The 27,198-nt window shown below is 39.6% G+C and overlaps 1 protein-coding gene across 1 annotated transcript; it reads left to right on the top strand.

Annotated features, from left to right (window-relative positions):
• Positions 1–336: 336 nt before the first annotated feature.
• On the top strand, positions 337–24,032 carry klf13 (Kruppel-like factor 13). The gene is made up of 2 exons (XM_051100283.1): positions 337–1,122; positions 15,679–24,032. The coding sequence occupies exons 1-2, from the start codon at positions 672–674 to the stop codon at positions 16,002–16,004; spliced, it is 777 nt and encodes a 258-aa protein (XP_050956240.1). The 5' UTR covers positions 337–671; the 3' UTR covers positions 16,005–24,032.
• Positions 24,033–27,198: the final 3,166 nt, after the last annotated feature.

Here is a 27,198-nt window from a genome sequence, read left to right as displayed (position 1 = left end):
ATGCTTTAGACAATCCTATATGCTCTTATACTGTATATGCAAAGACAAGAATTTAAATATATATATTTTTTTTTTCCAGTTAACCTTTATAATCAAATATTACGCTGATAATATATTAATGAAATAAACTGCATTCTCACAAAAACCAGTGCTTTATTTTTTTGTCTATATGCATTTAGGTTCTGAGTGAAGTTTCTTTTATACTTTCTAAAAGTTTGGTGGGGGGCAAGTAAGGCAGTGCACTCCGGGACACGTCGCCATCCAATGAGTGCGCGCCGGCTCGATGACGCTGCCAAACGCTACCGGCCGACACGCCCCCAGCATGGATACAATCAGCTCTAATCGGCGCACAGCATACTGTCACTTTAACGTTGTGAGGACTACAGCCACGATGGGAGTTTTGATACTCAATTCAGACAAGTTTTTAGAGCTCTCATCACCGGAAACTTATCTGTAAAGGACGAAAGCAGTCGGTGCGGCGCGCTCACGGCTCGATCTCGCATGATTTACATGCAGGATGTCAGTGTTGCTGAAAAGCCGGTAAGATAGTGCAAAGTGAGTTGCTTACGAGAGCTGCTTATTCAGCATCACACAAAGGGATCTACTGAGTTCAATGGTCTACTGTCATTGGGTTTGAATGTCATAGAAACAACTTGTACTTTTCAAACGAAATGGATCACTTCGCAGCAGAGTGCCTTGTGTCAATGTCCAGCCAAGCAATTGTCCACGGTCCAAAAGGGAATAGAGAGATCAAGCCCGAAACTGCGGCTGCACAGAGGAATGGAGAAGAAACCAAGGAGCCTTTGAAAGACAACTCATCTCTGTTTGTGGTGGCGAGAATTTTGGCGGATTTTAATCAACAGACCCCCACCAATTTTGCCGAGCAGGCAAAAATAAAGGAGGAGAGCACGCCACCAACAGCAACCCTAACCAGAGATGATGGGAACTCTGCCACACCTACCACCATCACCGGCGACTCTGCTGTTAAACAAAGAAGCAAACGATTTAGGGGTCGAATTGAACAAGAACCCCCACAGAAAAAGCACAAATGCCACTATTCAGGTTGTGAAAAAGTTTATGGCAAATCGTCCCATCTCAAAGCCCACCTAAGGACACATACAGGTCAGTTTCCATTCCTGCCAAGTGTATTGCCGTTTCGCAGATCCAATGTAAACATCGCGACATTTACGCATTCGCACACTTTGGGCACATTGTGTTCCGCACAAGCTCAGGGCTTTACTTGATGGGACAACTGTTGTGTCGCTGTGGTTATTCTTTATGCGTTTACTTTAACTAGTGGTTTTAAGAGGAATAAATAGTTTTTCGAGGTAAGTAGCATCGTAAATGTCGTCACGCCCACTATGAGGAAGCTATATGGTAAACAGCAACAGTTCTTCTCCCCCCAGTGCCTCGCCTATATGAGCCAACTCAACACACATATGCCCAATAAACCAGTTTGCAGTTTCAAGTTCAAAGCACTTTATTGGCACGATTATTCTGCGTACAATATTGCCAACGCATTAATACACACAATAAAACGGTGACAGAAAACAATAACAATAAAACAAAGTGGCAGGAATGTTAATAAAAATAATAATACTGTGACAACTGTGTACTATAAAATAAGCATTCAACAAGAATACCAACAAACTATTCTATTTACAACATAACTGCGTGCGTGCTCGTGCACAGACACAATTGTACTCTATACATTCAATACCTTCGCGCAAAAATCTGCTCGCAATTAAATCTAAAACACTGCTGGCGCAAAAAGAGCCAGGCACCCCATGATGTAATCGCTCATAAAAGTCTTGTAGGCTATAGTTTCAAGAGGCGATGGTGGTAGTTTGCGAAAAGTCACTGGCAATACCGGTGCAGAAAGCGAACGGCTTTTAAAGTCCAAAACCGGCAGGTTCGCGCGTAATTTGGTTGTCTTTGCGTTAGTCCTTTAGATGCATGCAAAGGGGGTTACAAAATGAAAAATGTATAAAAGATGGGGGTTGGTGAGACTTCTGCGGTTGCTTGTTTGACTGTTAAGCTCTTTGTTGTGATGTGCCACACCCCCGTCGGACAGACTGCCAGCTGATCTGGCCAGCAACAGACTCGACCAGCCGAGCGCTGAAGCGCGCAGAGTACCCGCCCTCAGCGCAGACCTCAAGTCTTCATAATTGACGGTTAGGATGGAAAATACATTTAGAAAAGTAATTACACGTTTCTGTACCGCATTTTCACGCGTCGTGACGTGTACTTCCACCGCTATCATTTTAGTATCGCCGTGTTGTTATCACGCCAGACAATAGATGGACCTCCTGACAGGAAACTCCGCTCTAAATCGAAACGTTCTTGACACCTAAAGGCGTTGTACTCTAAGATCTGAGATAAACCGCAGAAGTGTAAATTGTGTCAGGGTTTTCCGAAAAACACCCCTTGATACTTGAAAGGATGAATGTTCAGACAGTGCGATGTTTTATCAGGGAAAATAGATCAGAGTTTCTGTCAGTCGTGTGGTGTCGATGTGTGATGGTTAAAACGATACGCTCAGTGCTTTATCATCATCTTTGCTTAATTTTATGAAATGTAGAAATTTAATTGTAGGTTCACCACTGTTATATGAATATTAGGGGGGAGGACAGGTGTCAATTGTTTGCTAGACTTTTGCAGCGTTCTTGTGTTATTCCTGTGGATGTGCAATACTGGCATTAATAGATCTTAAGGTAGACCGTATAATTAGGTTGGTTAAAGTTCAGCTACTGTGCAAAATTGCTAGCTATTGTGTGCGCATTCTAATTCAAGCGCTGATGCTAAAAATATAAAAATAGCAAAAATCTTAGTAAACTAGTCGTACTCACTAATCCAGAACCCAACTAATCAACCATGACTCATCCCTTGTGGTTATGGTGTTCTGTAAACTTGACCTACTTACTTGTGATGACCTACCAGTTTAAACTGCCATCTTTGAAATCACAACATGGGTAGCATATCTCATCAGGAAAGAAAAAACCTTACCTTGACGTTAAAAGAATATATAGTAGGGGTTGACTGGATTTTCAATACAAAAGCTTTGTTTATAATATGTAACTGAGCTTTGAAGTACTCAAGGTGGGCGTGTCGTCTACACGGTTGCTGTTCCTTTTACTTCGCTTGATAATAGGTTGGGTTTTTTACAGAATATATAATGACATGTTTATGTCAGAACACACCACATACCACCCTGCATTCAGGGATATTGTTCTGTAAACCTCCAGCTTCGGTTGCAGTCCAGCGTATGGTGTCTAGTTTTGTGTTAACACGTCAAAGTAAGTCATTTAATGCAGATAAACAGCTCAATTCATCGTTTGTGGTGAATTTGTTTATAGTGTGTATTTAAGACCTCCCTCGCTTCCTGTCTTTCAGTTGAGCTATTCTTTAAATTGCAGACTTTAGATTGGGTTTCACTGTAGTCACCGGTCTGCGATCGGACCATGATTCGGTTAAACAATGAGTGTTCCATCTCATTTGTTTTGGTAATCAGAGAATGTGGGTCATTTGAGTTCAGCAGCCCAGGCTCAGCCAACCTGCTCCGTTCTGGGCGCCTTTCTTAAGCACTCAGCAGATTTTCCATCAGTCTCTACCAGTGGAGCAAAGAGAAGATGGATCTTTCTCCCAGCAACGCACTGCTTTTAAACTGAAGGGGGGAACATAGAGTTATAAAAACAAACTTGGGGAGCCAAAAGTACTGAAGACCTCATTTGACTTCAGCAAACGCCCTGAATTCCCTGCTGGTTCTGGTTTGCACCCTGCTTTGGATCATTTGTTTTAATCCAGCAGGAATTGGGCACAGAGAGTTGCATCCAGCTTTCTACTTAGTGCGTAGTGTCGCCGATGGAGTCGTATACTGTAGCGGTAGGATAAAAAGTTTGGGCTCTGGGGGCTTTCCTATACGTGCAGAGATGCAGTCATGCTAGTCAAACTGCTTTAGTGAAAGCGATTAGTAATTTCTGAAAAATGCAACAGGTCATGATATGTTTCTTTTTTTGCATTTTTCTGTCATGGCAACTTGAATAAAGTGTAAATATATCTTTATTTCAGTTGTTCGCTAGACTTTTGCAGCATTCTTGTGTTATTCTTTTGAATGAGTAGTTCCCGTGGAAAGGGGGAGGGCCTGAACCATCACAAGTGCAAGCTTGCTGGAAGAAGAAGGCGTTTTATGATAGAGCTGGAGCAGATGTACTGTCATGATCAAACGGTGCAGAAATGTTGCAAAGGCTTCGCTTTGAAATGCACTGTAGCAAATGCAGTTGTTTAAAAAGCGGTAGAAGGAACTTTTAACTTTGTACTTTTGAAGACTATACAATATTGCATTTGTGTAGATAACTATGTCAGTGCAAAGTCTTTTAAGTGTAATTTCCCTTCCCAAGAATTTGTTACTAGCTCACATAACTTTGTAAAGCACTTGTTTGCGGACTGAAATGACCCTTTCTATCACGCTAACTGTTTTAAACCACGTACGCTTGCCAAGCCACCAATTTTAGGTTCTGGGTCTATTTGCAGCGTTGTTTTCTTTTTAAAGAAAGACTATGTATTGGAAGTGCTTGCCCTTAGCAATTCTGTGGTAACCTGTGGTTACAAAGTGTCCCTCACTGAGATAAATCTGGTAAAATAACCTTCTTGTGACCTTTCGTGAGGACCTTTTCAGTTTAGTCTGACTACTGGCACTGCCTGTGTTGTCTGGGTGCATCCTGAACTTTTATCTCCACTTTGTTGGTGTTTATAGTCATGTTACGATTAGTCCATGGCCTAGGAGAGCATCAAGAATAATATCTGACAGATGTTTTATGGCTATGCGCAGAAAGGAGGACACACAGGAAAGTTGGAGAGGGTAGAAAGAAAGGAGAAGATTCTAACTAGCATGTGGCTGGATAAGGAAGGGCTCATTAATCATCCTTATAAACACAGATGGACAGATTCAGAGAGATGCTTGCTTTGCATTTGATGAGTTGTTAACTGTAATGGTGCACAATATGCTTGCAGATGATAATTTATAACATTCTCATTACTTTATTAGACCGCAGTTGACTGGAGATGAGAAAAGGAACCTGTGGTATGCATGCATGCAGATTAAATGGGTGTGGGGCCATCCGGGAACGAAAAAGAAAAAAAAAAAAAAATTCACAAACCTGCAAGTTTCGGGTTTAGGAAGAGGAAGTGACATGGCTTGAGGAGACTGCCAAGGCCATGGGTGTGACGTATTTTGGCTGTTCGTTACGCACAAAAGACATGGTGTCCTTTCGGTGCATGTGACTTTTCTCATAAGTGTAGTTCCTCTGAAAGTGTTTTGCATGCAAAACCTGACTTTAACATTTTTTTTGCTCAAAGTGAAACCTCTGTATCAGTTCTTGCAACTCTGTCGCATCAGACTTCTACACATTTAGGGCCAGTTTCACTAAACAGGGCAAATTAACGTTAGTGGGCGGTTCCATAAAAGCACAGATGGGAGGGGAAAATTCTACATGTGATTTACTAACAATGCACACGTTAAAGAACACAGATTCAGCCAGATTTTTTCCATAACGACTAGCGCAATGTACGAAGAGCAGCTCAAATTACCACCATTTTTTTGAGACATGCTTTTTTTGGGCGTTAAATAATGGTGCAAATACCAGTATTCGCGGAGCGTTTACGTAAGTAAAACGCGTTGTGCGATTCATTTTTAATGAATCCTCCCATAAATTTTGTGTTTGAAAGGAGAACTCCTGCAAATGCATATTCAATAAGGTCAGGCACAAAAATAACTGTGTCCATGCATTTTCAGTGCTAATTCTTCACTGCGCATCTTTAGTACTATTTTAATGGAAAAATATGGTTTGTGCTGGTGCAAGCTGTTAGTAACACTGGCCCCTAAAAATTAAATGCAACACAATAAAACACTGTTTTCCTTTCAGCATTCAAGGAATACTTTAGGTTCAGTTCAAGTTAAGTGGAATCAACAGCATTTGTGCATAATGTTGACTACCTCAAAATATAAATTAAAATCCTCATTTTATTAAAAATCAAGGTTACATAAGATACGTACAATGAAAGTAAATCAGGATAGTTTTTAGAGGATTTAAAAGCAGAAAAACATAATTGTCTTCTGTTAAAACTTGTGTTGAGCTGTAAATCTGTTTAAATCAAGTCACTTTATGGATTTAAGTGTTGTGCTGTTATGGCAACTGTATGCAGGTTCACACAAAATATTAGTAAGCCATTTTAATTTGCACACTACAGTCAGGTTTGCATCTGCATTGTTTGTGTCTTGTTGCTGTACTACTGAATGAGGGAGTGTTTTAATGTTTCTGGCCCCATTCACTCCACTTAACTTGTACTGAACCCAGAATACAGTAGTCAACATTTGAAGTGGATCAAACTTGTCCTAAAACAAGTACTGGTATTGTTTTGACAAGATTTTGATCCACTTCAAGTGTTGACTACTGTATACTCACTTTCCCCTTTAATTAACTTTTAAGGTACGGTATTCACCAGACTTGTGTTTGTTAGCATTCTCTTCCAATGCTTTTTAAAAAAGTCAATGCTAAAAGAACAAGTTCATTAGGTTCACAAATTGCTTTCAATGGCAAACCCATGACGGACCCTCGTGATCAGAATGGGTACATGTGGCCCCTGTGTTCTGGGTTAATCTCCCTCGCCCCATAATCTAATCTGCTCTCTGTACAACTCCATAATGTCAACTGGGCCCAGTTCCTAGACTCATTATCCTGATTGGGCTACTCAGGACCTGTATCACTAGTCCTTGTACTCATGGGAATATCTCTAGGGAAGCGGAGGAGCATGTTACCACATCAAGCCACTAAGTACTTGAGAGAGTCTTGAATATTGATAGCACGCCTCAGATCACACTGTTGCATGATGTGCTGTGCAAGGGAGATTAAATGAGATCACCTCCAAGGCCTCAGAGGTTTTTGTAATCCTCCGCCGCATTGAGATGGTAAGTATGAGCGAGCGGAGCGGTGGGACGTAGAAGATGAGAGCGAATGCGGTACACAAATTGCTCATTGTGCTGAGTGGGTTGGTGAGGAGAAGGGGAACACAGCAGGTTGAGGGTCTAAGGTTACCAGACAGCTTTGTCTGATCTCCTGCGAGTATGAGGAGGCGGGGTTCCTCTCCAACCCAAAATGCTAAGGAGAATAGTAGGACAGGTTTTTTCACAAATTGATGAGCAAGATTGGCTAAAGAAGCTTTGTTGGGGGAAGGATGCTAATAAGGACATTGTGCCACTAATGACAGGATGACGATCAGTTCAAATTATCTCAGCGTGATGTTGTCCTATTGTCCACCTTGAGTTTTATGAAATGCATGGTTACTGACCCTCTATGTGTAAGGTTATCAGTAAAGGTCATGCTGCCACTGTGTGTGGCTAGTATGCATTAGCTTCAATCACCCGAAGCACCATATGTACAAAGCCCATAATGACATATTTCACAGTTGGCTAGCTTTTTTGTTTGGCCGGTGAACTCTTATATTCCTTACGTGCCCCTTTGTATTGTTTTCAAGAGTCCCAGTAGTGTGCACAATGTATAGATGACATTGTTTTGCTACACTGACAAAAACAGTGTACGTGGTCAAATGTTCTCGCTCGAACAATAGATCCGACCATTGGTTCAAGTGTGCATTAAAGCAGCGAGTTCCTAGAACACCCTCCTCCCAGGTTTATAGCAAATACATGCAAAATTAAACTGACTCGTCAGCCATTTTTCTTTCCTCTGCACTGGGTTATTTACAGACATGACATCCTGTGCAGTCATCCTGCCCGTGGTTCAGGTGGAAGGTTTTAGAGGATGGGTGGGACTTGGGCACTTCTGCCCTGCACTGGGCACAGTGCCATGGACGGGGTGGGGTGAGGCTGGGCTCAGTGTGAGGGTGATGGCTTCACAACAGGGATTCTACTCTCTCTGACTAAAACTATTTTCCGTTCCACACCCCTGGCCTGCTACATTGTAACCAGAATATATGTTAGATGCCCAAGAGTGCATGGACTTGGCTGACCCACTTGCCATTCAGGATATGCCCCAGCTAGTTAATTGGGAATGGTGTTATGCAGAGATCATGTGAGTTTTATATGCGCACCTATGTTAATGTTTGAGAGAAGATTTTAGCTATACTAGATAATTGGGTAACTATCTTAGGTCAGGTTGTAATATGACTCCCCAAAAATGTGATATTTAATAGGATTTCAATTCTAGGGTCTTGATTCATATGCCTTAAGTACTTTATTCACATTATTTAACTAGTTGTCTGTATGCATCAGTTCTGTCCACTTAACATGTTTCTTTTCTGTGATGGTACAGTCTCTTTGTGCCAGAATAGTAGTGCGAGTGTAGAAACCATGCTTTGGTGCATCTCTCTCTGTCTCTCTTTCACTCAAATATGATAGGCTGAAGTACTGAAGCCCCCAGGGTGTTTCATCATGCACTCATCCACCCTTTCGCAGTCATCCATCTCTCCTGAAGCAGCCCTCACTGACGGGAATACAGTTCTCTTATTTTTCTTTCGCATGAAGAAAAGCTGCCTTAGCTGCTTAAAAACCAAACCAAAAATTTGCTCAGACTTTACCATACATTAAAACAAAGTCAGTCGTAGTTAACTCACTGTAGAGTTGGTAGGCCGCTGCTTCCTACTCTGCTGAACTTATGTATACTTTAGTCAGCTTTGGCAGAGTCTTATAAAAGCCAGTCTGTTCCTACCTAACCATCCCCCCATTGCCCTGTGTCCTCTCCGCCCACCCATAAGGGCGTAAGGTGACAGAACTGCTGAAGCGTTGTATAGTTTGAGCTCTTTTGCTTTTCTTAAATTTACTATGCATGGGTGTCGATTTCTCTGTGCAGGAAGAAGGGGATCTGGAGCTAGCGTGGAGCTGTATTTTCAGCTTCCTGAAGCATGAGCCCCAGCTTAGAGTCTCACGCAAACTCTGCGTGGGGCGCTAACACTGCAATTTGTGGGTGGGGACGTACTGTACGGAAAGGCAGAAGTGTGGGGGTGGGTACAGGGTGGGATCCGTTGTCAAAGCCCTCCATTGATGTAGGTCACTTGCTCAGTTGCATCTGCTGGAAATCTGATTTGGTGATTCTCTGTTGTTGCAGTGTGTGCATTTGGGTTTTTGAGATGAGGAATGAGGGGACAAACAAAAAGAAATGGAGAGAGAGGTTGTTTTCTGGCATGTGCCAGAAACTTGGTTGCCTCCCAGGCTTTTATATTGACATTAGCTCTTGCCAGGGAGATGTTTGACCCTTTACTGTCTAATAAATCTGTATGTTGAGGATCTGGGCCTGTGCTCTTCCAGGCGTGGCTGCGGGATGAAAAGGATCATTCAGTGGACAGTCATGGGGGAAGGGTTGGCTTGGCGGTTTCAAATAGAGAGGATCTTACTTACAGTGGTGTCAGTGGTGTCTACACAAGGTAAACCTTTAGGAGCTAAATATGTTCAAATAATAGTCCTTCCAAATTAAAGATTGTTTCAGCAGTTTTTGTCAATGAAATCAATTAAAGTCAGTGACACACAAAATAACATTGGACCTCACTGACTATAAAGCATTGAGACATTTCTGAATGAAGAAAACTTCAAAAATTGCATCAAAATTTTGGGATGAGCCTGGGTTCATCACTCTAGATGTAAAAATAGCCTCAAACAGCTTTGACTAATGTTTGAATGTTTATATGTGGTTGAAAATAGAAATCAACTAGTTAGGACAGAAGACAGTTTGTCCTCAAAAAGTAGGTTTTGAAAAGAGTAAGCTTGCTCGAGATCAGCCTTCCCTAGCACTTTTTGCTAATAGCCTTTTAATTTATACTCGCTTGACAGTATACAAATAAAATTTAGCTCAATGCCCTGACATTTAAGAGGCTTTGTGGCTGTACACTGTCAGTGCTGTTGGTGACCCTACCCACCTGCTCTTGCCTGTTACTGTTCACAGGCTTATGGCTACAGCTATCTTAATGTTAAATGGAGTTGAAATAATTACGGTGTGTTGCAAAACATTCCTAGTGGCCCAGTAAGGCCAGGACCTACAGGAAGGTCCATTTCAAAGCTTCAGCGATGAGTAGGGCAGTGCTGTGAGATGTGCTCCTTTGAGGTGGGAAAATATAGAGGGGAGGGGACATAAATCTGCAGCAGTTGTGGCTGCTTCCTCATATAATGTGTCTTAGACCGTGTGTGCACATGTGCTGTAGAGACTGGGAGGAGTGAGTTATGTCTACTAGGCTTGGAAGGCTTGATTGAAATGCCTGATGGTGAAGGCTCTTCCGTCAGACGCAAGGCCGGTACTATTGTTCATTTCTCAACAGCATTAAAACCATGGGAGGAGAATGTGCAATTGAAAGGCAAGTGGTTTTAGCGTTTTTCATTAAAGACAATAGAGGATGATAAATTAAACATAGTTGCCTTTGTCACAGTGTCTCTGGACAAGTCTGGTCCAGTCCTAATCGCTGCACCTGACCTAGCCGTAATGTCTTTGTTACACCCACGTCCATTAGCATTAATCCTCAATTTCTCAAAGTCACTGGCACGAACAGAGTACTGAAAGCCTGATCTGACTCACCAAGACTCAATGTGGTTAGTCAACCCTGCTCCCCCTCCCTCCATTAGCACACGCATATGCGAGGCGTACTTCTGTCTTTTTTGTTCCATTCCCACAGTTGTGTCTAAATGCTGTGATCTGGGTCAAACCACCAGGAACGTTTTCGCTCAGTCAGCAATCTGCTCACTAGACCTTCACGAGATTAATATGAAGTCGTCTCTAATGTAGATATGACGATAGTGCTGACTATTTGTTAAATTGCCCACAACTATAACCTAAATCCAAGCTATGTTTGTACCAGACTTTGTGGTTTCTGGTCTCCGTAGTGTGTTGCAGTCTCTGTGAACTCACTTCTTGGCAACCTCGGTTAGATGAAGGGCGTGACCTATATCTCTCTCCCAACTTGGTTGCTGATGGGATTGCATACACTCCAAAAATTCCCTGCTCCTATGGGGTAGCTATGAGATCATCTCGGCAAGCATCTCAGCCCTGGTGGAAAAGGAATAGCTGGGTTGTTGGCAGAAATTCCCCAGATTGCTTTGCCGAGAAAAGCTGAGAACTTTCTTGCAGACGGTTTTGGAAACTTTGCGATTCAGAAGAGGCCTGTCTGGGTCTCCAATGGCCCAAAGCAGTCTTGTCATTAACAATGAGGGCTTGAGCTGGCAGACTTCTGCATGACCCACCAGGAACAAATTACAACCTGCTGGTAAGTGCTGCAGCTACTTTTTGTGGTGCCATTTTGAAGATCAGGCTTCTTGTGGTTTTCCACAGATAACGAAACAGGATAAGCGGTAGACCGGAGGCTAGTACACAGTGTGCCCCTGATTCAAAATGTCTGATCCAATTGGGATCACCATCTGCAACTTCAGAATCTAATACAAATTATATTGAAAGCATCACGTCTTGATCTAGTTTACATCTGTATTTGTTGAACCGTTTTTGCTTTGCCTCTGGCTAAAGATAACTGAAGGCACATGTCAGTAAGATTCTTGGCCAAAAAACCTTGCAAAAACAAGGACAAATTCAAACCTTCTAGGTTGGAAGTAGGCCTTTTATACTAATCTAAGATCATTTTCCACTGTCCTGCTCATGACCTTCATTACTACAAGTTGAAATGAACCAATTGCACAGGGTTTTTACTATAAACCCCTGTCCTCTATTTTGTGTGGGCATTGTATGTTGTCTGCACAGTCTTCTAATTGCCTTCCTAAAACATTTTCTCAATCAGAACTGCTTTTCGAATGACAGCAGCTGACGTTGGACTTGCAGACTTTGCTAATTTCAGAGCATGTTCTAGGGCATCAAGTGTGTATAGCCCTCGAGCAAGCCCAGAGAGTGCACTTTTAGCTTATGGTTATGAAGAATTTGTAAGACCTCCCACTGGAGATCCTCAATGTCTGCCTGCCTTTCTTATGCAGTGTCTCCATCCCTACTTACGTCTCCGCCTGCGTAAGTGGCCTCACAGTTGAAGAAACCTGAGGAATTTTATCTCACCCACACAGAGATGCTGGTAGCTCTTGTTGGAACAGGTGAGCGACACCAAGTCTCCTGGATCGACATTCAGTCTGCACTTGTGTTGCTCAGATAGTGGCCTGATCAGATGTCTGTGGCATAGACTGTTCACCTCAAAAGGCCCTTTTCTCCAATTTCCTACAGATTCAAGGTAGTCTGAAGTTGTTCTTTCTTTGGAAATCAAGTCGTAGATTTGCAGTGTGTTTTTGTACTTGAGAGCAGTCATGAGCATGAGTTTATTTACTGACCCAGTGGCCCCAAAAGGGAACAGTTATGTAAGGCTGCTGTCTGTGACATAATGGTATCGCCTCTGAAGGGAAACACTGTTGCTCGGCTACCTACGCTATGGGATGTCCGTACTAGCAACTGTGATGTAAGTGCTGCAAAGGGTAACTGGGTCACTGTGTTCGTTAACACAGAGGTTGAATCTAAAGCTCCCCTAATTACTGGCCCCTGTTGCGAAAAGACTTGGGATGGTTGCACCACACCAAAGAGGGTGTAGCTCATCAGTGTGAGGACATGCCAGTGCCCATGCAACACAAACCACTTCAAAACCTCTTCTTTTATACAAATGCCAGGATGCAATGCTCTGCGTAAACATATTGACCACAGGCAAGTGGATGAGTAAAGTTTACATAAATTTTATCATGGGTATTTGCATGAACAATGTGACACAGTTGTGCCATGGGTTACGGCCTCGCTATTGTTTTCCCAAAGGGACAAAAAGAGGAAATGTTCTCAGTGTCCCTTTTGCATGGTTTTTGACATGGTGGATAGAGCCGCAGCAACTTCCATCTGTTATGAAACTGTTACATGCTGGACAGTGCGACCTTTTTACATAAGCCTGCTCCAGAGCCACGTCAAGAGCGCCCTCGTTGGTGGTGATAATATTCCTGCAAATATGTCACACTTGAACTTTTCATCATGGTCACACCATGAAAGTCTTGTCTGTAGGGTATGCTTTTTTTGTAACAGAATTGTAGAATTTATTTTTTATGTTGTTTTTCAAAACCTGGCTTCAGGTTGCTTTGCTCTGAGGACAATTAGAACACCTGTATATTGTATTGATGTCACTATTCACACCTTTACATAGCCTAGTCCTGCTCGTCTCTGTTTTAACCTGCGAAATATTCATACTGTTGGAACTCATATCTTTGCTGTGAAGCTCCTCAACACTCATAACTCACACTTTACAACCTTGAGTTCCCACAGACTCTTTGGTGTGTTAATTAGACTGTAAATTACAGGTTGGCTTCTGTCATGGCTGAGGGGAGAATCTTAGACCATCCACTGCACTGTCCCCATTCCTACTACGCTAATGTTAGATCTTGTGTATTTATGTTTATACGCCACAATCATGACTAGATCCAGGATGTTTAAAAAAGGTCAAACAACAGTGACCCTCTCAGATTAGTTCTCGTGGGTGTGGCACGTTTGAAGGTTAGTGGATTTAAATTGTGGCTTTGCATGCTTACTGTATATTTGGATGGGCTTGAATACATGTGGCAAATGAGTATCAGATGACGTGTTTTTGTACCAATAAGAGTGCTAAGATATTTGCTTTACTTAGAGTGGGAGTCAGTGTTTTTGTGCGCATAACTGTGTATTTTTCTGCATTTCGTCATGTGGGAGTGTGTGGGAGGATATATGACAGATACAAGTGAACCTACAGAGACATTGTTATGGACACAAAGCTTATTCACACACAGACTGTATTTTCATGTGTTTGTGAAGGTTTTATTTGTTGATATATCATAGCAAGGGTCTACGTGTGAGGTGCATATGTCATCACATGGTACTTTTTGTATGCGCATTGTGGGAGCAGGTTTGTTTGAAAGTGAGTGACAGGTCATAGATTTAGATGAGGGCAGTCTAGACTCGCTCTGCCTGCTGTTTCTCTCGCTTTCTCAATCTTTTATAGTAGGGGGAAGGGACCCCAGCAAAGCTGTCGTCCCACACATAAATTTGGCATCACGTATATATTTCGTTTGAAGTTGTTTTCCATTGGGGCCTTAAGGGGAAACCACAAAACAAAGGCAGCAGCAAAAAGCTGTCTGGGTCTCTGTGTACTTTGCCTGTTCTGTCTAATTTAACCAAGTAATGACTGAGATGTCTGGCTTTTTTCTTTCCCGTTCTTTGCCTTTCAAAATTATGAAAAGTGCAGACACGGAACCCCTACGCTATTGGTGGTTTCAAGACCTTTGAGAGAGGAAAAACTGCTGGTAAATTAAGAAGCAGCTCTCACATTTGTGAAGGAAGACAACCAATGAAATGGAGCTAAAAACATGATGTATTTGACATGCGGGCCTTCGTACGCACAAAGAAAGAGGGCGTCGGTACCGCATTTACTCGTCTGTGAGGAAACCACACCGAGATATACGGTCCCATCTGGCTTTGGGTAGATTTGTGTCAAAGCCCACTTTTATTGCCTGAAGGGGAAGGGGAAGGGGTAGGGTATAATTTCCCATGCTTTTGGCTCACTGTTAGTTTCGTGTTTGAGTACAAGCTGGGGCAGGGTACCATAGTAAAGACTGTTAACCTGCCTAATTAAACTGGCTGTCTGGCTCTGCAACATGTGGTGGTAATGGGGGGGAAGACAAAATACTCATCAAGGTTGTTTCGGGATGTGTGCCTGTTCCAAATAAACCAGTGAGTATGTGTTTGTGTGTCCATCAGTTATCTCAATAATGAGTCAGTAAATCCCATAAGCCTCTTTGGAGCAGTCAAAGTGATACATGTCCCCCTAGTATTCTCATGATTCTCCAATTAGCATGATGCAATGCTTATTGGGCTGGAACATATGGTTCATTTTTAATGCAGTGCATTCCTGGTTTAATGTGTGGGCTTTTCACTCAGCTTAGCGATTGTTTAAAAAAAAAAAAAATTTTTTTGCAGACTTTTACTTCTATAGGAGAGGATTAGCACGCTCTCATGAACCGCTTCTAAATAGTTGCCACATCAGGTCTGGTTAAAGACTGCTCATTTCAGGATTTAAAAGACATCCGTGGAAGGTAAACCCTTGCGTGACCTGGATTTGAATGGTGTGGGTCATTCACTGTTGTTTTAGTGTGAACTGATCTTGATTCTGTGGTAGTTTAGCTTTTGTGCACTGTTTCAGGTTCACCTTTTCTCTTGCGAATGGTGAACGTTAGCATACCAAGAGAAACCCCAAAACTGCTTCTAGATCAGTCTAAAAGAGTATGTTATACCAATGAGGCATGTCGGCACGGGCTTAATGGGGGCCACGTAGAATAAAAAAGGCCGCGGTTGGACTTTCAGTGCTGAAAGAGTTCATTGTCCACATAAGGGCTGGACTTGGTTCACATCAGTTGGCACCGCGGCCCCTGTTTATCGCTGTTAGCGACGCATGGTGGTGTTTATGATGTGGCCTCCTTAACACCTTGTTTTTGGAGCAAATGGATTCAAAGTAAAGTTTCAACAATCAAATACTCTGCAGCACAGCTGCAACTTCTTATTTGTAGATGGCACATTGGCCTATAATCTTGTATAGCTTTACAGTCTGTTTTGAAAACATCACATATGTCTGAGTGATCATGAATGTGTGTAGTAAACACTAACAGCTGTGTGTTCTGCTTTCTCTATGTTCCTGTCACAGGAGAGCGCCCCTTTCCCTGCACCTGGCCTGACTGCAGTAAGAAGTTTGCTCGCTCTGATGAGCTGGCACGGCACTATCGCACCCACACGGGCGAGAAGAAGTTCGGCTGCCCCCTATGCGACAAGCGATTCATGCGGAGCGACCACCTGATGAAACACGCACGCCGCCACTCCGACTTCCAGCCGGCCATGCTGAAGAGGCAGCACGGCGGTGGCAATGCCACCGTCTCGAGCAGCACGCGTCCCGGCTCCCTCAGTGATTACAGTCGATCCGACGCCTCAAGCCCCACCCTTAGCCCCGCCCTCAGCCCAGCCAACTCGCCTTAACCTGGCCGCACTTTCTTCCCACAGTGCCTGGGTATCCAGGCTCATTTTTTAAAAAATCTTCTCTATCCATTTTTTTCCCTAAAAAATTACCGGCGTAATAAGCGCCCGTGCTAAACCCCATCGCTTGCTGTGGTGTACTGTACTGTACATAACTGCTTCTCGTAGTGCAATTTTCTTGTGCAACCCCTAAAAGAAAAAAAACACAAAAAAGAAAATGCTTTTTCCACATGGCAATATTTACATGATGTACCATATGTCTGTATTTTTATAGCTTCTGGCCACAGCCTCTTTCCATTATGGTTTTTTGTTGCTTTTTCTTTCATATACAACCGCTGTTCAAGTGAACTAAAAAGTTGAAAGGTTTGACAGGTAAAGATGTTTCTTTTCTTTTTTTTTTTTTTTTATTTAAAACGGGTGAGGGAGAGGGGCACACATACACCTCAGGATTCAGAACAGTTTTTTTCTCCTTTAATACTCACATTGACTGCACAATACAAGCATCACTTTACTCCGAAATTCAACAGAGGTTGAATTTTGCGCCCTGCTCAGGGATGGCCTCGTTAGCTTGAAAGAATGAACATGATGAAGATAAACATACGTTAAGAAACAGCCTTACACTTGGACAAAAGAAAACTTTGCACTCTTTTTTTGAGTTGTTTGGTTGGTTGGTTGGTTTTCACATCAGGGGAAGCAAATTCTGGGTTTTAACAGTCATTCATACTCTTTATTAATATTGTTGTTGTAAATCAGTCTTTTAATGAGAGTGGCAGAACCACTCACCAGATACGAAGGGTTAGGGGGGTAATTCTGTCTTGAGACTGGAAATGACTTTATTTTCAACGTCGCTATCTCCCGCTAACCCTGTAGACACACAGAGCTGTGTTGGCCTGGGTCCATGTTTCAAAGGGAATCCTCTCAATATAGCTTGAATGTCATTATCAGTCCACTTTTACATGCTTGAACCGCCCAGTGAGGAGAACCGACAGCACCACTTCTCTTGGTGGACTAAACTAAACTCCCCTTGAAAAGTTTCAAAGCAGCTGTTTCCTCAATAAAAACAGCACATTCATCAACTTCAGGGGTTTTCACTACAGTACGACACATTCAAAGGGACTCGTCTGGACGAACGCCTACTTCAGACTCAAATAAAGACAAAAAGCACATGAACAGAATCCACCAAAGACCAAGGTGTGAACGAGAGAACAGAGAGGATTTTTTTTTATTCTACCCAGAGGAAGAAGGGAGGGAGGGAGGGAGGGATGTTGGCATTCTCTCAGGTAACAGCAGAAGTCCTGGCCCTCTGCCCTCCGCAGAGCTCCATCTGCAGAGGCCTTCCACTTAGGAAACTGCATCATCCTACACAGGGCTATTCATAGCACACTAGCCAGGGAGACCAGAGCCATTACAGTGGAGCTTTACGCACTCTGTCTCGCTCACTCTATCTGACAAGAAGGAGTGGGCGTATGAGAGAGATAGATAGGGAGCCAAAGCAAAAGTTTAAAAGAAAGAGATATCAAATCCAACACACCAGGTGCCATGCAACACATAGTGAAGTGACGATATTGGATTCGCATTGAAGCTTAATATATGGCTATGTGAATCTGGAATTTGGACCAGTGAGATAAAAACAAACAAAAATCAAAACCATGTGGTTAACAATATGTCTTCTCAGTTTTCAGTTTCAGTAATACCGATATTTAACAATATTTTAACACATTTTTGTTGAATAATTAGTCTGAATTATCGGTTATTGGCCGAAAACAAACAAAAATCGAAACCATGTGGTAAACAAAATGTCTTGTCTGATATCAACTGTCATTGCACCTGGTGAAGATTAGTGGTTGGCCGATATGCGTTTTTTAGTGACTGGTGTAATACCGATATTTAACAATATTTTAACACATTTTGGTTGAATAATTAGTTTGATTTATCGGTTATTGGCCGAAAACAAACAAAAATCAAAAACGTGGTAAACAAAATGTCTTGTCAGATATCTGTTGTCATTGCACCTGGTAAAAACTAGTGGTTGACTGATATATGCTTCTCAGTGACTGGTGTAATACCAATATTTAACAATATTTTAACACATTTTGGTTGAATAATTAGTTTGATTTATCGGTTATTGGCCGAAAACAAACAAAAATCAAAACCATGTGGTTAACAAAATGTCTTGTCAGAATTTATTTGTCATTGCACCTGGTGAAGACCAGTGGTTAGCCGATATGCATGTCTTAGTGACTGGTTTAATACAGATTTTTACAAATTTACTGACAGAATTTTTAAAAAATGTTTACAGCTATTTTCTAAATTTTAACTATTTTAATTTTGGTTGAATAAATAGCCTGATATGTCAGTTATGGGACCTTGCAATCTTAAAATGGAAGAATATATATACATGAATAATCGGCCTGGGCTGCATTTTCCAAAAACTTAAGAGATCTTTGGTGCTTACGATCCTTTTCGTAAACGTAGCCTTGGACAAAATATCGGTCAGTAAGATATGTTATTGGCTAATACCGATAATCACAAAATTACCGGGCCTGGCTAATCTGACACTGTTATTAGCCAATACAGTTTTCCTTGAAATGGACAGATATCAGATAATGCCGATATATCGGTTGACCACTAGTCAAGACACAGATTTACAACTCATTGTGAATAGACTGAATAGTTTGTATCATCAGGACTGTTTCACTTTGTGGTGAGGAGAGCAACAGGCCTCCACTAGAACAAAGAGCACTATCTACAGGAGGCAGGAAAGAGGGGGTTGACCCATAGCGAGACAGATAAAGACTGAGGCTTTATCAGGAGCTGAGCACTCCAGCAGAAGAAACACCCAGTCAGCTCCCTCTCTCTCTCTCTCTCTCTCTTTCTCACGGAAACCTCCCTCCCCTCTGCACTACTCCCCACTCGCCCGCCAACAGCATCCCACAATGCTTTGCAGGAGCTTAAAGAGGGAAAATGGCCTCGTCTGATTGGATAACATCCAAGCAGCCGGCCGGGGTTGGGGGGGGTGGTTGTAATAGAGGAAGTTGAGGCCCAAATCATAACGGCTCACAGACAATAGGCACGATATGCTATCAAATCAAAGTTGAGCATGATGGGAATTTTTTCAAATGAGATGCTATCAGTATTTCTTCCCCAGTTAGGCACTGTCAACTACTTCTCAGACAAGATCAGTCACTCTTTCTTTAAACGACTGTAGTTTTTAACGCAAGCACAGGGAAACTCACACATCCTTTTTTGTTTTACTGTTTCAGACCACTGATTTGTCAGCGCGACCACTCATTACCTCAACGAACAGCTGCTTTCAAACTTGACTCTTGTTAAAAAGGGGGCTACTCGATTTGTACATAATCATACATATCAAGTGAACAATGAATCCGCCGTCCTTTGTCGCCTCAGCCTGCGAGGATGACCGTGAGAAACTGTCGACCGGGTCTTACTCGCTCAGGCGAAAGGCATACAAGACCCTCCAGGAACTGAGGCACCGCTATCAAAACTACTGTGGCACTGCCTCACTGTCTCGCTTTTCCAAGTGACACTTTAATATTCATTTAACAAGCTTTCTGTGACAGTTTTTCACTTTATATTCATAAGCTCATTCAACACCAGCCATCTTGTCTCGTCTCATATTATCTTGCACGTTTTCCATGCCCAGCGCGGGGAAACCAGCATCAGAGTTGCCCAGCTGGACGAGCGCTCCAGGGCTTGAGGAGCAGGTGGGGAGGCCTGTGAATGCCAGGCCTTGTCCCCCCTTTATACTTCCTAACAGCCCCCCATCCCCCTTCCAGGGGCCTCTCTCATAGCCCTCAAAAAAAAAAAAAACTCCACATAATCACGGCTTTCAGCTAAAGAAAACAGCTCTAATCAAAATAAACAGTGCCACGGCGGCATTATATCTGCAATAAACCCATGTAAAGCCACTCCCCTGGCCCTTCAGAGTCATTTAAGACGCAACGTCAACCACTGTGACGTCGCCGACTTTAGATTTCTCCTCCAGAATTTCGCTCGTCAGCTTTACTTCCAAAGCTGGCCTTGTATGCTCACTGTGTGCAACAAATTCATTTGTAGATGTTGTATGTAGTTTCTATTCAACTGCCTTTGAATGTATCTGGAAATACTCGCAACTGCTGGTCAGGAGAGGGTATTTCAGAGCAGAACAAAGTCGGTCTGAACCAACCTCCTTTTCATTAGTTCTTCTCAAACATGGTAAAACATTCAGTGAACCTCGAAAACCCAAACCATTTGGGTACTGGTTAGATAGAGTATACACAACAAAATATCTATTTTTTCCTTATATTTACTGAAAATGTATTTTCTCACTCACAGCCCAGGTTAGTGTGAATTACGTGTACAAACGAATACATGCGTGCTTATGTTTCTGTATTTTTCACTGTACCAATACTACTTGAATGCGAAGCAAGACCATTGAACACAGGTGGAAACATGTCTAGGTCATGACAAGTCAAACTGTACCTGCTACGTTTCTCAGCTTACAACCCATGGATGTACTCATTTGTTCAATATTTCTGCATTGTGTTGTATTTTCCTGATTATTTTCTTTGTGTTCAGATCTTAGCTGTTATTATTATTATTATTATTATTATTATTGGTATTTCTTACGAAGTTTGTTGTTAGTGTTTCATAAGGCTTTCTTTTCTGTCTGCTGAAGCGATGCTAGTAAAATCGGACACTGAAAGACACTGAAAGTTCAGTAGCGGGATATTGGTGTATAACCACCAAATAACTGAGAAAAAGGGAAATGTCCTGACTTCTCAAAAGCATTGCGTGAGACTGAATGCGATACTGAGATCAAGTTCGATATCGCATTACCATAGAGACCACAGCATTGTGAGTAGATAGTCACATTCATGTTTTATTTTATTTAACATTAGAATTCCATCTATGTGTTAATATTTTCTGTCATGTATCTTTTCAGACTCATACCTCTATGAAATCGAGAAGGTTATGATTTGTTTTTGTTTTCTGGTGGGGTTGGGGATTTGTTGGATTTCATATCTGAAAGAATTGTAAATTTAAAAACAATATTTTTCAATGAATCATCATGGTCTTACGAGCCACAGAGCATCATATTGAGTGGATTGCATAAACCCCTCATTCAACGAGAAACAATTTGTTTTGTACAAAGCTATTTGTTCGCAAAATCCAACTAAATTGATTGAATCCTTCAATCCTACATTCAACAAACTGCATGCTAGTCCAATAATAAGTGCCAAAGGCATTGGAAAGGTGATTTTATTTCATCATATACAATGATAGTCAAGATAAATATGACCTTGTACAGTTTTCTATGAGTGATGTATGTTTTTATGTGTATGTAGCGGGGTGAATGATGTATTAGATGCGTGAGTATTTCTAATTTCCCCCCTTTGGTGTACTTTTTTTTGTTTCTTTTCGTTGTTTTTCTTCATTTGTCATTGTTGTACAGAACAAATGCACATATTAGTACAAGTGAAAACTCAGATATTAACCTGTTCACCATCCTACGTGAAAGCTCGACCATTCCAAAGGATTGCAAAATTACATTTGCTATAAATATGCTGCTTATATCCAACCAATGCATCAAAGCTTCTTTTCTTTATGTATTTATTTTGCTCTTATTACTCTTTTTGACTGTGATATATGTATTACATGACTTTTGTTACTAGCTCAATTTGGTACTTAACTTTTCCCCCTCTTTGCTGTCGCTTGTAAACTCCAACATACTCTACTTTCCTAAAGAAACAGCCATGCCACCTTCGGAAATGTTAAGCAACCCTTTCGGAATAGAGAAAAGACAAGATGGCTTCCATACAAATGTGCAGTTATCAGTTCCATTATTGTCTTCCCATGCAAAATAAGGTCAGTTTGAATAACTGATTGAGGATGACGTTTTAGATGGATGTTATTGCCAAGGACGCTGTAGTGCCACGACTTTCTCACTTTTGGCATTCGGAGAATTGAGTTCTTGTTTTAAAGACGTTACCAAAGGCTTCAGGATCAAATTAATGAATGTTCACGTCGCATAGTTGGATCATTTGAAGTGTTTTATTAAAGAGAATATTGCACCCTAAACTCATTTCAATGAAAACAATCAAAGAAGGCTGACACTTTTCAACATGGATATGCAAAATCGACACGTTTGATTTGATTTACCTTATTTTGATTTAATATACTCCAAGAAATACATATCTGTGAAGATGTCCACATCCAATACATTGCCTTTATAGTCTAACCAGTTAAAGGTGGACGTTTCGGTGTGAAGATCACTTACTGGTGAAAATTACACTGTGTTTTTTGCAGTTAGATGTTTCTCCAAAGAACCCATGGATGTGTAAATGCCATACAAGTGATTGTCTATCCAGGTAAACAAAGCGAAACGCTTCAGGAGTCGCTAGACAACGATGTCATGCGCTAATAATGCGAACAAACATCATTAAGTTGAGGTCTGAGTAATGGCAGCCTCTTATTTGAAATGGTGGAAGTGGATTTAAGTTTTAGCCGTGGCTTAGTTTTGACTGTTGTTTATGTTTCGTCTCTTGCTTGACTCAGGAGACACTAACTGCTTTTTGAGGGCTGTGGTCATTTCTGTTAGTCTGGTCGTCTGCCAAACCGCACGGTTGGGTTTGAACAATGTCGCTCCTGTAAAACGTTTCGTCTTTGATCCCTGGGTGTCCTAGAATCACCAAAATTCATTTCAAATTAATACACCGACATTTCCCGTAAAATTAAACCCAGTAAACGCGACACTGTGAAAGAGCCAGTTGAAAGACTGAACGCATCCTCGTCCGTTGCCGTTTCCGTGCGACTTTTCTCTTTGACGCTTGCGAAATCAGTTCGGGTGGTCGACGTTCCTATTTTGGGAACGAAGTGATTTCAAATTCCTCCTCCTTCATACATACCAGTCAAGCACATCATGTGCAAAAACGCTCTCCTATTGTAGAGGTTTCGATAAGTGTTGTATATTAAATCGTAGTGGGGCACTAGCGGCCTCATGCTGTCCTGTAGACGTTCGCCGCGTGAACTCGACTTGCCTTCCTATTGTACGTATTCGTCTGTATTTTAACAATCTATTTTAACGACACCGTGTGATGCCTGCTCCAGTGACTACATGACGCTGGGTTTCTTTCCCAGCACCTCTGTACTTCTTTGTACAATAGCTCTTCTCTAGCAATGGCCAGTTCTGTTCTCCATAACCTCATTCAAAACAACTGCCGCATAATAATTCGTCTATCATTCGTCCATTCGGTTTTTTTTTATTTAATATTGAAGGAAGAAACATGAGAAATCGTCTCGTTTTTTCATTTTTTATTCCAGAAAACGAAAAATAATTTTTTTTTTGTTTTTCGTTCAGGGGTGGAAAAATGAATAAACAGCTCAAATAAGCGATTTCTGCACAAGGGATTGGTCAGCTGAAGATCAAACCATGACCGTGTAAGGGCATGGTTTGATCTTCGGCTGACCAATCAGCAGAAAGGGGTGTTTCGTTCCGCCCACCTGTAGAAATCGAATATTCAAGCTGTTTATTTATTTTTCCACCCATGAACGAAAAACAAAAAAATCAAGCTGAATTCTTGTTTTTCATTTTTCTGGAAAAATATATATATTTAATAAAAAAAAAAAAAACGAAAAAGGAGCCGTTTTCTCATGTTTCTTCTTTCAGTGTTAAATCAAAAAACGAATGGACGAATGATATCACGGAATCATAATGAAACTTTTTTACTATTATTATTTTGATTTTTGTTTTCAGTTTTTATTTGCAATCAACCAAATCACTACAGTGAAGTATTACAGTTGTACAGTTCCTTGAATTATTCAGATGATATTATTGTTGCTGGTCTATGGTTGCTCTGCTGTACCTTTTTATGACCTTTTATTTTTTACATGTTAGACAATATTGTGACTATGTCCTATGCAAATATGAGAATTAACAAGAATTTGTCAAATAATGTATGTTGTCTTAACTTGTATGCATGAAATAGTGAAGTTTACATTTGAGAATAAATTCATAAATAAGAAGCAGTACTCTGTGTCATTTGTTTTTTTTTTTGTTTTGTTTTGTTTTTTTTTTTTTTGCCAAGTGTAATTTCCAGGTTTTAATTTTGTACTATTAATATTGAAATATAACAGTCTCTTCATTTGATGTGTAAAGCATAGGTGTGATCAGCTATTTAAAATGTTTAAATAAATAAAAATATCTTACATTTTTTATTTTACATATTCATAATAAAAAAGATTAAATTAAATTAATTAAATGACTATATTTAATTATTTCAAATATACATATATTTAATATTTTATAAATAATAATACAAATATTATTATTACATAAATATGAAATATTTAATGTAGTTTAATTGATAAACTATTATTATTTTTACACTACAGTTAATTACTTTATTTTTAATTATTTTGAATACATTATTGTAATTATTTGAATAATTTTTATATGCACACACGCATACACACGTATTATTTAAAAATATTAATATATATATATATAATATATATAATATTTTAAAAAATAATATTTTAAATATATTTATTATTACTTAAAATACAAAATATTTAATGTATTTTATTGTATAAAATAAATAAACTATTAAAAACTATTTTCCAGTGGTAATTTTTTTTTTTACCCTGCAATTAATGAATTTAAAGAAATTATTTAAATTTTTTTTGAATACATTTTTGTAATTATTTAATTATTATTAATTTGTAATTATATATATATATATATACACACACACACACACATTTGCATGTATTATTTTGAAATGTTATTATTTTTTATTTAGTTTTATATTTTAATTTTATCTTAATTATACATATATTTAATATTTTATAAATAATATTATAAATAGTATAATTCTTATTAGTTAAAATATGAAATATTTATTAATTTATTTAACTAAATAAACGATTATAAATATTTTCCAGTGGTTATTTATGTGTGTATGTATGTATTTATTTATTTATTATATATTTTTATACCGTAAAATCAATGAATTTAAAGAAATTATTTTAAATTATTTTAAACACATTTTTGTAACTTAAATCATTATTAATTTGCGATTATACACACACACACACGTATTATTTAAAAATATTACATTTTTTATTTAGTTTTATATTTTAGGGTTTTTTATTTTATAAAAATATAATAATAAAGTTACTTAATATATAAAATATATAATTACTTAAAATATTAAATATTTCATTCTGCTTAATTTATAAACTAAACAAACTATTATAAACGATTTTCCAGTGTTTTTGTTATATATTTTTCTTTACCCTGCATTTAATGAATTTAAAGAAATTATTTGATATTATTTATAGATTATTTTATAGTTTTTTAATTTTTTTGTCATTTTTGAATTATACACACATGCATGTATCATTTAAAAATATTACATTTTTATTTAGTTTAAATGAGTTTATGTATTCATAAACTAAATAAACTTTTCGTTTTTTAACCTTACAATTAATGAATTTAAAGAATTTATTTTAAATTATTGTCATTATTATATATGTATATTGTTACCCCAGACAGGATGCCCAACTGAATTTACTCTATCAATTATAAAAAAAAATTTTTTTAAGTAACAGTTGTCAAACTTGTCAAACTTGTCAAACCTGTCAAAGATTTATTCTTATCAGGCAACATAAATCCATCATAAATCCAACTATAAAGACTTGCTAGTTTGTATGCTCAGTAACTTCATTACAGACTCTGAGACTGTACTCCTTAAAGATATCCATGACATGCACAGTATCTGGCAGCCCTGAGCACACTGCAGTCCCTGGCTCTGAATATCAAAAGCTTTGGCACGCAGAGCACAATTCTAGGCAGACTTTGCATCACAAATTCAGCCGAACCCTTTAGCGCACAGCCAATGGCTGCACTTGTTGCTCAACAGGATGCCAATAAGACACGAGAACAGAGAGACGCCTGTTGAGTGGAATAATGCGCTCAGATACGTCCGCCTGCAGGAAGTACACCTTGTTCTTGGCATTAGTGCACCCATGCAAATATTTACTGTAAGTGATGCAGGAACATGTCAACAGAGACCACAAAACAGGTGGCATTTGTGTCTCCTGTCTAGTCATTTGCAACACTGAACAAGGCTTGTGTTGAACAGAGAGGGTCAAGATGGTGAGATATCAAAGGAGCAATGTGGCTGGCACATGTGCGCCGCGTCATACGCCATGTGTGTCGAGTGATATATTTGACACAGAAAAGACTGTTTTGAAAATCTGGACCACTGAGATATCAAATAAGGACCGACTGAAAACTAAAGAATGAGTGGCCCACATTTTGTCCTACTCAGTTATGCAATGAAGCCACACTTTCAAAATTCACAACCACCCACTAACTGGCCTGTCTTTCTCTGCTTATTCTCATTTTCTAGCCTAAGAAGAATGAAAAAGCTAAAAATATGCTGAGAGATGGCTGGTGTGTTCCTCGCACCGTCTGCTCACCTCCTGACGCTCTGTCTGTCCATGTCTGTCCATTAAAAACGTTTTTCTCTCTTTCGATATCAGAGATATGCACTTTCACATTCCCCGCTTTTATGTCCCATGGTGTTTGGATAATAACTAACAGATTTCAGCTTTTTATTCTTGTTGTATGGTCACATTAAAATTTCAAATCTTACAATGGTGAAAAGCTAGGTAAAGAGAGAGAAATAATCATAAACCATGTCAATATTTATAGTGTGAAAATTCGATCAGTTTTCAACTTTCCCATTTATGTATTTGGTTAAAACAGAGACAACCATTTTCAGAGCATGCTTGATCTTGATCTAGGAAAAAAACAACAACTAAATATCTTATGTGAACAGTCATTTGAGTTTATTTAAAATTTAGAATCAAAATTATTTTTTGCAAGAAATTAAAAAAATAAACAAATAAAAGGACAACAAATTTATTGTCATTACTGACAGATTTATTTATTTTGAATTAATTAATTAATTAATTAATTAATTAATTTATTTATTTATTTGCATAAACCCATTTAATGCCTTTTTACTTTTTAGAGAGATTTCTATGTATGTATGTATGTTTGTTTGTATTTATTTATTCGGTCGGTTAAAACAGACTTTTCCAGAGCATGTTTGATCTAGATTTAAAAAAAAAAAACTATTTAAATAGATTATTTATAACTATTATAATATATAACTACTTATAT

The sequence above is a fragment of the Labeo rohita genome, chromosome 25 (genome assembly GCF_022985175.1).
Source record: "Labeo rohita strain BAU-BD-2019 chromosome 25, IGBB_LRoh.1.0, whole genome shotgun sequence".
Taxonomy (NCBI): Eukaryota; Metazoa; Chordata; class Actinopteri; order Cypriniformes; family Cyprinidae; genus Labeo; species Labeo rohita.
Note: the sequence above shows the minus strand (reverse complement) of the source record. Positions and strands in the feature narration are given on the sequence as shown.